This window comes from Lissotriton vulgaris, chromosome 1_1 (assembly GCF_964263255.1).
Source record: "Lissotriton vulgaris chromosome 1_1, aLisVul1.2, whole genome shotgun sequence".
NCBI classification, from domain to species: Eukaryota; Metazoa; Chordata; class Amphibia; order Caudata; family Salamandridae; genus Lissotriton; species Lissotriton vulgaris.
The window spans coordinates 509,875,576-509,889,847 of NC_141685.1; the positions used below are offsets into that span (position 1 = coordinate 509,875,576).

At 42.7% G+C, this 14,272-nt stretch overlaps 1 protein-coding gene across 1 annotated transcript in view; it reads left to right on the top strand.

The window, feature by feature from the left end:
* Positions 1-763: 763 nt before the first annotated feature.
* The window catches only part of MSH4 (mutS homolog 4), a 1,592,310-nt gene continuing 1,578,801 nt past the window's right edge, over positions 764-14,272 (top strand). Inside the window, exon 1 of the mRNA XM_086925563.1 lies at positions 764-866. Coding sequence (XP_086781689.1) covers positions 851-866 — 16 coding nt within the window. The 5' untranslated portion in view covers positions 764-850. The remainder of the gene's footprint in view (positions 867-14,272) is intronic.

The window sequence follows — 14,272 nt, forward strand, 5'->3', positions numbered from 1 at the left end:
ATTACAACAACTTATGTAAGAGGAGGAGAGTGCTTCCTGTTTGGTTGAAAGAGTATGTTATGTGATTGTATTTCCTTTTCTTCCCTATACCCTCCACCTTGTTCCTGGTTCCTTCTGTTTCATGATTCATTTACTCCTTCTTACCTTACCCTGTTTATTTTGTTTTAGAAGAGAGGGGGGATGTGTAGTGTATCCTTTTACTTATGTTTCTTACCTGCGTTTCCCTTTAATGACTCGTGCTTGCGCGAGACATAGAATTTAGGAGTATGTCATTAATGTTCTAGATTTAGGCTTCATTTTGTACTGGTTGCCTTGATGATAAGCCGTGCTGCCTAGCACTTACTTGTTCCCCTTTTTAATATGCTACTTATACAATAAAGCATGTAACTACTTGCCGTCTCCTCGCCTTACTGCACTTATTTACCCATTATTTCCAGCCCTTTTTTTTTTTTTTAATCTCATTTCAAGTTTCACTAATGTGATTTTTCTACCTTCTTTTTTTTGCTAGAGAAAACAAAAGCAGCATACATTCTCTTGTTTCTTCTCGTACAGGATAGGAAAGCCATGGTGTTATGCAACTTAGAACCTCAGGCTTGAGGAAATGCTTGCAGGAACCAATGGACAACAAGCACGCTGAGCCAATCAGAGCATACGCTGTCGCCCATGGCGTAATTGAATACGTTTCCTACTACCTGATGACGTACTTGCGTCTGTGAAATATCTGTGGTGTTTGGTGGCCGCTATTCTATTGCTACGGGCTCATCTCTTTTGTCAACCATTTCCTGCTTTCCAGGGTCCTGGTAGAAGGATTTACAGGAGAGGCCCAGCTCGGGTGCAACGAGCTTTTCAAATGGAACTAACTGAAGGTAGGCACGGAAGCGGTAGTAAGCGACGAAGACATAATAATACGAAAAGGGGGTTACATTTTACAAATGATAAGGTAGAGGCGAAGAGAGACGGGAGAAAAGGAAGGAAAATGCACGGGTGAAGAAAAAGCAAACTATAGAGGCTGGAGAAGTAATTGTATTTATATAGTGTTACTACCCCTGACCAGACGTAGAAGCGTTTTTTTTGGCAAATGGCATGTTTCTCCCCAACCCAAAGAGGATAAGTGATGAATTAGTATAGTGAGGTATGATATGAATTTTGAGCGGTGGACATGTTAGTTTGTTATAAGTATACCAGGGGAAAGTCGAAGATGTAAAAGAGAAACACATGTAGGATAAGACATTGTGAAAGGAAAAAACACATATGTGGAAAGCAATAAAGAAAGACGAACTGCGAGTAAAATAAAAAGGACTGTTCTGGAAAACTAACATTTAAAGGAATACAGTGGTAAACTTTGAAGAAAAAGAACACTATGAACGTGAAACGTAATAACGAATATGACCATGGTGAGGCCTAAGAAAGGGAGTGGTGCAAGAACATACAAACAGAAGGAAGAAATTCAAGAAAAATGCAGTACCTATGAAAGGGATAGACATTTTTTAATGAATGTGTTATGGGGGGACACAAGGAAAGGGCGAGTAGAGATTTTGAGTCTGGCAGGGTCGGGTTAGAAAGATGGGGAGAAACATGAACTGCAAGGAGGTTTAAGAAAGAAAAAACAAATGAAATGGTAGCAAAGAAACTGGGAGAGACTGGGTTGGTTGAATGACAGGTATGTGAAAAACAAATTGCGATACGTTAAGGATACAATGAACAAGATATGTTAGATAAGTAGGTAAAAGATGATGTAAAATGGAGGTAAAGAACTCAAAAGAGATGAGAGGCAGTGACTGAAAATGTGGTGGTGTTATTGAGACTGTAAGAGATGGCAGTCTAAGAATAAGATATGGAGGTGAGAGGAAAACCTGGATGAATAAATGAGGGATAGCAAGAGAGGTGAAGGACTTTGGTAAAGTTCAAAGTAATGGTATAGGATATCTCAAATTTCTACGTGGTCAGCCCATATTTTTTTAATCTTGCTAGATCCCGACTTTTTGCTGACTTTAGGAGTCTGTGCACTTTAACCCTGCCTGTGGTAGAGTGCCTGTGTTCCCCTTTAAGCGTATTTGAATTGGCATATTACAAATTTGTATAGCTAACTTATATATATGTGTGTGTGTGTGTATATATATATATATATCAAACTCCGCTCCTTTCACTCGAAAAGAAGTAAGGCCACAGCTGAGGATCAAGTCGGAAGCACTTTATTGAGCTGCACATCACGGAAAATGTTCTCCTTTGTTATGGCGGATGCATTTCGGCATTCTCTGCCTCTTCAGCGCCAGGTGTGTGTGCTTGAGTGAACGGGCGTGAGCAAGGTCGAAATACTCTGCCTTCTCCCAAACGGACTTTGGCTCCTCCCCCTTTGATTTCGAATGCATACACCTCCTGTAGTCCGCTTGCTTGTCAGCGCCCACAAGGTCCAGCATGCAATGATTTTTTGCTGGTAGGTATCACATATGTGAAGGGGGAAGGAAAATGTACCTCAAAGTCTGTTTGTATCCTTCAATTGTTCCCAAGGCACAAATGCGCAGCGTGTGCTTCCTCCGGTCCCCATACCGCTTCAACCACTGCAGTTTAGTAATCCTTTCTGACGGGGGCAGGTCGTGATAATCCAACCAGCCCGACGTGGCGCACACAGGCTTCCACACCGTCGTACTTCTTGCTTCGCTGCGTGGTGGACTCTGTAAAATCCGGTACCCCGGAGAAACAAGCAATGTCCCAGTATTAACAGAGCCTCTTGATGAAACGGGAGCCTTAGAAGCGCGTCCTGGAACCGCGCTGTAATATCAAACTCCGCTCCTTTCACTCGAAAAGAAGTAAGGCCACAGCTGAGGATCAAGTCGGAAGCACTTTATTGAGCTGCACATCACGGAAAATGTTCTCCTTTGTTATGGCGGATGCATTTCGGCATTCTCTGCCTCTTCAGCGCCAGGTGTGTGTGCTTGAGTGAACGGGCGTGAGCAAGGTCGAAATACTCTGCCTTCTCCCAAACGGACTTTGGCTCCTCCCCCTTTGATTTCGAATGCATACACCTCCTGTAGTCCGCTTGCTTGTCAGCGCCCACAAGGTCCAGCATGCAATGATTTTTTGCTGGTAGGTATCACATATGTGAAGGGGGAAGGAAAATGTACCTCAAAGTCTGTTTGTATCCTTCAATTGTTCCCAAGGCACAAATGCGCAGCGTGTGCTTCCTCCGGTCCCCATACCGCTTCAACCACCGCAGTTTAGTAATCCTTTCTGACGGGGGCAGGTCGTGATAATCCAACCAGCCCGACGTGGCGCACACAGGCTTCCACACCGTCGTACTTCTTGCTTCGCTGCGTGGTGGACTCTGTAAAATCCGGTACCCCGGAGAAACAAGCAATGTCCCAGTATTAACAGAGCCTCTGGATGAAACGGGAGCCTTAGAAGCGCGTCCTGGAACCGCGCTGTAATATCAAACTCCGCTCCTTTCACTCGATATATATATATTTTGTAAATTGCTTGAAACATTTAAAATATCCCCAAAAAGTTGTTAAGCAGCTTGCACAAACCTTGCTTGTCAAATATAGATGAACATTGCCAGAGATCACTGATGGTCTGTAGGGACTAGGAAGTCCGTCTACTGTGTCCATCACAGGTCAGGTGACAATCTAACTCGTGATGTCCAGGGTGTTTAAATGTTTGGGTACATGGCACAAGCGTTTTAGTGAACAAGACGACTGAAGCCGCCGAAATGCGTCTTTCCTGATTTGCACATGTATTTTATTTGAAATTTTGAAATAAAATACGAACCTGCAACCGAAGCGCATTGGAGTGTCCGTTTCTCCTTTTACACTGGAAAGCTGTTTGGAGTGCTTCAAATATAAAAGAAGGCAAATAGCAGAGAACAATATCCCGTGAGCAAGCCTCAGGTTGAGGTGACGCGTTGGGTTTATCTGGTTGCAAATAAAAGTCGCAGAAATGTAAATGGAACCTCGAGTGAGTGCGTTCTTTAATTGCTAAAAGCCTTTAGCCACAGAAAGGATGGATATATATATATATATATATATATATATATATATATATATATATATATATATATATATATATATATATATATATATTCATTCATCCAAGCAAACTCCTTTCCATGCTCTTAATCCTTTAAGGGGTGGCGCGAAAACCGGCGGAGAGGAACCAGTAATTAATATCCTTTTTAAACGAAGTCCTGTTCGCTCACTCAGGCCAGTTCTGACAAAGGAAATTACAAGTGCTGTTCAGTTGGGGGTTTATTCATGTCATAAACCCGCCGTTATGGGAATAAACCCCCAATTTTTGCTGAACAGAGCTTGTGATTTCCTGTGTCAGAACTGGTCTGAGTGCGCGAATGGCCCGTCGTTTAAAAAGGATATATATATATATATATATATATATATATATATATATATATATATATATATATATATTAATGTGTCCGGGGCCTGTAAGTTAAATGACACTAGTGGAATGCAGACCTTGTTGTGTCATCCACTACAGTAAGAGTGTAAGACATGGCTTTAGGCTTGCCAGTGTAGCCTTACTGTAGCAGTGTAAACGCTGCAATTCGACCTGTCAAAAGAAACAATTTTGACCAGGCAACATCTCCCTTTGCATAGTATTTAAAAGTAGGGCGTGTAGAAAAATGCCCTTGCAGTGACTTGCACCCAAAAGTTATTTTAGCATGTAGAAAATCAGAGTACTGATTAATATCCTAATACTGTATTTCGGTAATGGAACTGCGTAGAAAAATAATTGAACAGCTCTTCTTAACTGTTATTAAAATTCCAATCTAATCCTTGCCTGAAGTTCCTGTATGCTAAATTTTCCTTTGCTCTCCTACTTCTGCCTGCCACTAATTAGCTTTTGAATAGGCATGAAAAAGGTGTGAAATGCTCCCCAAAAGCACATGATAGGCTGATCTGAATGGGCTAGAGATGACTCCTTTGAACCTTCTCCTACCTGGCCGCCAAGACCTGGAACTCCCTCCCGTCCGACCTGCGCCTGACCCAAGACCACCTCTCCTTCAGGAAGAAGCTGAAGACCTGGCTGTTCGAGCAGTAGCGGCGCCCCCCCCCCCCCAGCGCCTTGAGACCCTACGGGTATGTAGCGCGCTTTACAAGTGTCACTGATTGATTGATTGAGAATATGCAGGGAGTTGCTCTGAGCATCCTATTTAACCCTACACCATCAATTCCTGCTTAAATAATAAATCCTGCTTAATGGGTCTGCTGGGTTTTCATAGAACACCGGGGGGCTCACTTCAATGGTCGGGAAACAGGATTTCAAAACAAATCTTGCGTATCCACTGTCTGGTTGCAGAAGAACCCTGCTTTGTTCTACCAGAATACTGCCTATGGCTTTTTCCATAAAACATTGGAGGAGTACTTGTACGGAAGGGGACAAGATTGCAACAAGATTGTGATTTTACCTTGTGTTGGGTGTTCACCCACCCCTAATAATAATTCAGTTTCTTACACTGATCATTTCTGGTGGTTCTCGTCACAACCTCAGCAAGGGTGACATTAGACTATGAATGGTAATAAAGAAAAAACACAAGGCAGAAGGACTTTTTACAATAATGCATCCAGGGTCCGTAACAACATCCTTGTATCTATCAGGTCCAACCCAGCACTGATCTAGTTTAGAAGAGTTGAAGATTCACCTGTTTAATGAACACAACATCACAATCCGTTAATAATCCACAAACAAGCAGCTTCTTCTATCACTTGTTGATGTTATTTCAGTTTTTTACCCTGTACAGAGCTCCACTGTCTTTCAGATAGGCTCACACTGCAGGCATACCATGTATGTACTTATGTACATAAGTAATATATTAATAGTCCTAATTATATCTGAAAAGAACTCTTGAAAAATATTTTATTGATCTTCAAAAGCATATGTGCATGAAACCTGCATTTTATTCTGATGATTTTAACATCTTTGAGCCTTTTATTAATAGGACAAACAAAACAGATCAGGTGGATGTCCTCTTAAGGTTGGGGACTAATGATGGAGACGCTTTGTGGACTGTTTGGGTGCCCTTATCCTACCCAGTGTACCCAAACCATTTTTTATCTAATTAGGGAAAGTGTTTGGAGTAAACATTTGTGAGTGCAAGCAGCTTTCAGTAGGCCAGATCATTTAAAAATAATTGATAGAGGTGGATGGTGTGACATATAAAATGAGAGGGTGCTTGTTGGACTTGGCCATTTTTGGCTTAAGTTCCCTAAACTTTTTGCCTTCTCCCTAGACCTTTTTAGGTCTCGCCTAGGCAGCGCCCATGCGCTGTCTCTCGAGACATCTAGTAATTAGTATATGTGTTGAAACTCCTCCTCTTGATCTTTTATAGGTGCCTCCGGTTTTTATTTTTACATTCTCTTTCTGTTGACAGGTCGTGTGTTTGTCCCTCCTTTTTTGTGGGGACAGGCCCAGATGGCACCGCCTAAGTACTGAATACATGCTATTAGAAGACTGAAGTGTTTTTGTTGGTGGTTGCTTGATTACGTTATGTTAAACATGTATGCAGTGAAGTGTACTTGTACTAGCGTACAATCTACTTGCGTTTATAATATTGTGAAAGGCAACTTTGTGCAAAATGCATGTGTGCCCAGATTGCTTGTTTTTTTAAAGATGCTTGTAGTCTACTTTAATGGAATAGCAGCGCTTACAATATTTTTTTTGTTTTGTTTGTTGCGTGTGAATTATTTTGCACAAAAGGCAGAGATAAATACGGTTCGCGTGTCTAATAAGTATATAGGTAACTTTGTAACTTTCAAATACTGCACTTAAGCTAATTACGCCTGTAGTGTTATTTTACTGCCGTGACGTTTGCAAACAGTAATTTTTACTTTTCAACAGTGCACACATCGTGCTATCACCGCCGTGATATTTACGCTGTTGAAAAGTAAGAATTAATGTTTGCAAACATCATGGCGATAAAAGCGGGGTGTGTGTGCGGTTGAAAAGTAAGAATTAATGTTTGCAAACATCACAGCAGTGAAAGCGGTGTGTGTGTGCTGTTGAAAATTAAGAATTACTGTTTGCACACACCACACTTTCATTGCTGTAATGTGCTTTCTTTTTTAGTGAACGCCATACAGACAAGGCACACGTACTCTTAAGTAATGTCCGATTTCAGTTGCGTGCGGAGCCGCAAAAGTGAAAAGGGCAATCGCGCAGCAACCCTTGCTGCTAATTCCTTATGTGGTTTAGAACCGTCTCCTCCCCGGGAGTTTGCATACTCGAGGAAGTGTGTTAATCACATGCCACCTCTCAGGAATTCGACTTGCTTCGCCATCTCCACCTTAATTCACTGCCCTGCCCTTTGTGACTTAATTAAGTTTATAAGCGGGGCGGTGCGTGTGGGCAGCCTTCGAGCCACTGGTCTGTCTCGGCTCCATTGTTACCATCTGTGAGGGCAGTTCCCCGTTTGTTTACTCAGACTGTGCTGGCTTCCTCAGGAGACACAGCTGCTTCTTTATTGCTGTCCTGGGCACCGTTGATCATAAATTGTCGCAATACAGTGGAGTACACACGTCTGAACGCATTTTTAATAATATATTACATCCCTCACTCGGATATACTTTTTGCAGTTGTACATAGCATTATCAGAGAACTTTGCATATTTACTGGCTGCATTACAGATGGATGGATTCATTTTTAGGCAATGGGCTATTGAGTGATTGGTCGAGCTTTCCATGAGCACTGGTGCGTATCGACTGACAACCTTCTTTCTGCAAGATACTCCAGTCACCTGCAATTGCTTTGTTAAGATAAAAATCAACATACACTGACCTGCTCCAGATAAAGGAGGAAGAAAAAATTAAAATTTGTCTGAAAGAAAAAGTACGCAGAGTCTGCTAACTGTAATCATTCTTTAGTCTTGAAGAATGTATTTATACTATCTTGTTCTACTATCTTGTATTTGTTATCATTGCTTGCGTGGTACATTGAAAGTATGCAGCGTTTGTTTTTAGCAGTAAAAGCTATTGCTGTCCCCACAGATATTTAGAAAATGCAGCCTTTGTTTTTACCTTGTTGTACAAATTGTTCCTTAAGCTATATCAACTGCTGTTTTGGAAACATGCATTTTAAATAAAATGTCATAGTTTCTGTTATTTGCAAAACATGTGAAGCATACAGACCGTAGTATATATTTAAACCCTAGGCATGTTTCTTTCAAGGTTCCGAAAATGTGTTATTTGTAAACACCCATTTTTGAACTATTAACACACACCTTCGCTACGCCCGTGGGACCTTTCTAACCTTCAGCGTTTGTTTTAATAGCAGTTATATCTGATATGGGTTACAGTTGGCGTGACTGCATACATTTATAAGTGTGTGTGTTCAACCCCTGCAGTCCAAAAGGGTATTTCTATTTTGGTGCCCCATAGACTGACTGTTCTCTCTCCTGTGTACACTTTACCCATACTTTTATTAATCGCAAATACCATTCTTGTGTCCTCTCTCGGTGTGTGTTTGTTTGCATATTGCACGGCCGGGAGATACAGGCTGCAGAAGGGACTCTGACCACACTATATCCAGGCTTTTTAATCTACGATCCAAAACCTGCTTGTTTTATTAGCTTTCGTCCAGAAGGGATGCTTTTGGGCACCTATCTTCTGCAAAAAAAATGAGCCTGGTAAGTTTTAAGTGATGCTGCTAGCGCGAGTCATGTCCGAAGAATGCCACATTTAGACCCGATTCCCCTTAAAAGGCAACTTAGAAATGAACACTGATAGCCCCATCATTATCTAAAGACAGCTTACTGACAGGCGTGTGAGCTCCTTATAATACTATGCAGTCTTGTTAGTAGATACCAGCTTAAGAAAATACGTACCCCGCATGAAGACATTACAGGAGACATTAATTTATTAATGATGGACTTCAGCCAATTCTATAGAAAGCGTCACAAACCTAACATGCCCATAAAATGCACATCTCTTGCCCAAGGGCACAGTCTTATTCCAGGACAGTCTTAGTGCTCTGTAGTGATTTCTATGACTTTGAGATATAGAGCTTCCTCTTCACACATTAGCTTTTGGTCCGCTGCTGACAAATATCACACATTTGGCTTTTGGACCTCGAGATCTTCTTGACAGTGAATAGTAGCTTCTGCTCTAAGAGGGCCAGCAGCTGCTTACTATGTGCAGTGGAAAAGAAACAAGCATTTCCAATGCATGAGGTCTCAAATTTGCGAGAGTTTGAGCTATTGCCATTGTAAATGACAATGCTTTTTATTTGTGTTTTGAAAACCTGCAAGCAATGCTTAAACACACACTTTGCACTTATAGTAGTTGCTTACGAGAAGCAAAACTGGCAGTAACTGTGTGTCTCTTACTGCCAACCTTGCTTCTCAAACAACGCCTATTAGCACAAAGTACGTGTTTACCCACCGCTTACAGGTTTTCAAAACATAGAAATAAAAAGCATTGGCATTAACAATGCCAATAGCTCAAACTCTTGCAAATAAAAGACCTATTGCATTGCAAATGCTTGTTTCTGACATGGTGTTGCCAACTTAGATGCTTTGGGCACTTTGCCACCGCTGATCAGTGTCAAAGTGCGCATGCGCCCTGTGTAAAGTGTAATGCAGGGGTGGGGGAATCATATCGCCCGACGCCCGAGCCATGTGGTTTTATGTGACGGGCAAGAAGATTTATTGTCTCTTTGGTCCGATGGACAAGTAGACATTTAATCACGCAAGTAATACAGTTCGAGTCACCAACAGCCAATCAGAAAAGCCAGAGACCCGTTAGAGGCCTCTGATTGGCTAGCAGCCCATGACTGTGATTGGCTGGGGGAGTGAAACGTCAGTCTCACTCAGAAAATGGAAGTTTTTTAGCCAGCCGCCGCCGTGAGGATTACATTTCTGGCTATATTAAAAATAAGCACTGCCTTTATTGACCACTAGGAATGTGTTTCTTCTGGCAACCAACTCGCTTTAAACATGAATAGAAAGTCACTGGTTGCTGTGATGGAAAGCGTCGAGTGATGCGTCCTTGTGGCTGCAGGGCGGGCTCATATTGACCAATCGCTGCTATTGGAGCAGTACCTTAGTCGTGCTGGCTGCACCATTTAATTGGTCGGCGCAGAGCAGATTCAAACGCCCCTTTCGCGCCAGGCGTGCTGCAACAATCTTGACGAAAGGAAGGCTGAGACGCTTCCTTTGAGCAGGTCGGTGTACAGTGCTTTGCCCAGTGTCATGGTGAGTGACTGCAGCACTTAATAGGAGCAGCAGAGGAAGATCGGCAGTGTGGGTGCACTGCATCACTGCGTGTGAGTGTTGGTGTTCAGACTACAAACGTCGCCAGCCTGTGTCCGGCACCTTAGTGAGTCATCTCCTCAGCAGTCTGATATCCTGCCTGTGCGTCACGTCTTCCGTGCTTTTCAGAGCCGTTCTTCAATGAAGGTACGCAAAACTTTTAAGTTAAATGTATGTCGGTGCGGGGGTTATCTCCCTCGCTGTATCTGCACTTGCCCCTCCCCTGCCCCCACTGTTTACTAAGAGGACTCCTGCCTCGTGGTCACCCCCCTTCTCCACCCCTCTCCTCTGTAATAGAAGATTCCAGAAGCTGGCCGACCTATAGACCTGAAAAGCAGTAAAGCTTACATCACGCACAGCAGAGGTGATTAGCATCACAACGGCATCCCCGGGGGCTAATTACTGCAAGCCAGTGGTGGCAAAATGCAAAGGTCACAAATGGGCACCACAGCCTGGCCGAGGATCGACTTCCACCCACACCTCAGGGATTAAACCCAGCATAGAATCGGGTGGGGTAATAAATACACTCTGATAATAAAATGTAGACTTTTTTACTCTATTGTGATTTTGCAGCTGAAGCGATCTGGTATCTATTTTGTTTCCTAGAGCTGTGTTGTATTCAAAGCGCTACACCAAAAAGAAAGAATTCTGAAATACTAAAAGTGTTCTCAAGGGGTGAACATTACCCAGTGAGTCAGACTCCACTATGGTGTTATCTCTACTACTTCCCACCTGAGGCCAAGCCTGTGCTGCCTGGAGGCCTCAGTCACGTGTTGTGCATGCATGGGTGATTTATTTGTGCACGTGTCTTGTGCAGATAGGTCATGGTTTCACGGGAGCATCAGTGACTTGTACTTAACTCGCCATTGTGAGGATTTGCATTACTCCTCCCTTGCTTACCTTGTAAAGCTTTAAGGGAGTGTTTGTACAGCCAGAAAGATCATATTGCTCGCTGTGTGCTAAACTCTGAAGCAGAAATGTATGTGGCCCACAAGTCATTAGAATGTTTGTAGATATTCTGGCTTATCTATTTATCCTTCCTCTCACAAAAAACGACAGACTTCAGCAGCCTGTTTGCTAAAAACGTCTCCCACTTCAAATGTGATAATATGGGGATTTGTGACTATATTTTATTTTCTGGTGCCTTCTTAAGGATTCCTCTTCCCCAGTAGTCGAGGCCCTCCAGTAAACAGGTCAGTTTGGTATGCGTGGCCTGTTCATCAGGGACAAGTGCTGAAGGCTCAATAAATGGAATTGTTGTGCTGCCGTGGAGATGCAGCGGTGTTGCTATTCTTGTTCTGAGCCACATCCTCTGACTTTTTCCATGACAAAATTCCTAGAGTAAGAGGGTTTCCAGCCGGATGGATTAATTTGAAGAAAGAGCAGGTAGAAGCACCCGCATGCCAGAACAAAGCCAGAGCCTTCAGATAATAGAAATACCAGCCAGCCTTGTTTTAAATGACCTGCAGAATCCAGGGAGTGGAACGACTAGATGAGTTATGGTAGCGCTGGGATAAATAACTGAACTACCGAAAAAAGTGACCTTGTGTCATGTTCTCTCCCTGAGCAGTAGTCGTTATCATGGATACAAAAACTTTGACATTTGCACAAACTGAGTTCCCTTCTTGCCTGTCAAGAGCCTTCGAATTATGTCCCAGCATTCCTGCGTCTCCCACCTCTAGGTCGATTCATAGTCATTTAGAAGGCTGGCCACAGACTTCCGTGTAGTGTGCCCTGCCCAACCAACATCAGTGAAAGTAACACCTTTCACACTTCTGCTTTTTTAGCAGCAATACATGCTACAGGAAAGTGGTAAAACTGGAGGATAAGATGCTTTTATAACCTGAATTTAATGTTCATTAAAGTGGTCCATTATAGTACTACCTGAAGGTGAAAGACCAAAAGAGGATAAACAATATTTTGGTTTTTTTCGCTACTGCTTTGACCACACCCGAAGACTCAAATTTCACCCTGCATCCTTTCCGTGAAGCAGAACAGTTCCCATTATTTTATAATGCACTTCTTCGACCACTGAGCATATAGCACCAGACCTCCTTCTCCAGCCTCACATACTGTGCCTGCTACAACTACTGCGCTCACACTGCCCCTGCTACCACCGCTGCGCTCACACTGCCCTCTAGATACAGTATTCAGAACAGGGGATGAGAAAGGGTAGGGCCAGTGCCTCCTGTCACAGACTTAAGACTGGGCAAAAGGAGCAATTAGTCACCTACTGTGAAAAGAGAGTGGGGCTGCTTCACCATATTACCAACCACCATCCAGATACGCCATTCACACACACACACACACATACCAACCCTGCTCCCGACCACCCCTTCCCACACCCTGTTACAGCCAGAGCTGCCGATTCCAAACCTTCTTCTTCTTTCTTCTTCTTCCTGCCTCTTCTTTCTTAATTACATCTTTCATTCATTATCATTTTTCTTTCTTTTGCTATTTTTTCTCTCCGTTTATTATTTCCTTTATTTAGGTTATCCATCTTTCTAACACGGGCACTAATGACACTTAACTTCTATTGTCTTTTTATGGTGAGATGGTAGATTTGAATAGTATATGTAAGCTTGTACTTTTCCAAAGCTCAAATACTTGTTCTTAGTATGAATTTTTTCTTGGCTTCTAGGTCTAAAATGCAGCCAGTGTAGCATCAGACAGTTCAGTGAGCTCACAACTTGGCATGAAACAGAATCACTACGAGCCGTAGTTACTAGCAGCATAGAAGTTCATTGCAGCAGGCAGCCTCAACCCTTGGTTCTCAAAGAGTTTGGAAAAGTGTAAGAGGAAACGTGTATCATTCAAGATTAAGTGCAGTCTCGTTTGTGAAACGTCTGTTGCAATAAAAAGCTCAACATTTCTGGACAGTGAGTTTAAACTGCATGAAGTATAGTCTCAGACTTGATCACTTTTCTCCAGCTGACAGGCAAAAATGTCCCAACAAAGTCTATTCAGCTTCGGATTCAAAAAAAGTAAAGACACTGATAAAGAAAATCCAGGAGAAGGAAAACAAAAAGAAACAACTGAGGTTGGGCCTTGTACCACTGTACATAATCCTAACATAACTAAGAACAAAAAGTATGATGCTGAAAAAAGAAAACGAGTTTTTCAGTCACACTGGGTGGAATCCTGGCCATGGCTAGCCCTGAAGGAAAGTCCAGAGGGAGAAGGACCAAAAATGTACTGCACGATTTGCCAAAAATATCCTACTATAGCAGTCAGCTATTCGGGTTCGGGTAGAAATGCATTCTTAAGTGGATGTGACCAGTTACGCATTGAACCAATCAGAGCTCATGAAACTAGTAAAGCACATATGACATGTGTTTCATGGCACCGCCAGGAATTGAAAGAATCCGCCTTGCAGTCTCATACTCCTACAGCGAGTACTTCAAATTCCAGTGCCTCTACCGAGCAGCCCCTCATCATGCAAGCACTGCAAAAACTGAAGGAGAGAGAAAGAAAGAAACTGACCATCTTATTTAACAATGCTTACCTAATTGCAAAACAAGGTAAGCCACTCTCAGACATGGATACCTTATGTAGGGCTATGAAGAAAGCAGGTGTGGATATAGGAGAAAATTATGGAAACCGTGAAAAAGCCGCAGAGTTCATAAAATGTGAGGCACATATACTTCGGCAGGACATCAAAAAAATAGTTTCAAATTCTCGCTTCATCTGCATTTTTGCTGACGGAAGCACAGATAGTGCCATCATTGAACAGGAAACTGTGCTGGTGAGAGTAGTCAATGGTGGGAAACCCTACATCCTATTTGCTGATCTTGTCCCACTCGAACATGCACATGCCCAAGGTGTTCTGGATGGTATAGTTAAAGGAATCAAAAGGTTATCTTTGGATTTAGCAGATATGAGGTCTACAGAACATCCAGGCCCATCATTAATAGCTGTCAATTTCGATGGTGCTGCAGTTATGATGGGATCCAAGGGAGGGGTTGCAGCACTCCTAAAGAAAGACATTCCTTTTCTTCTGCCATTCCACTGTGTAGC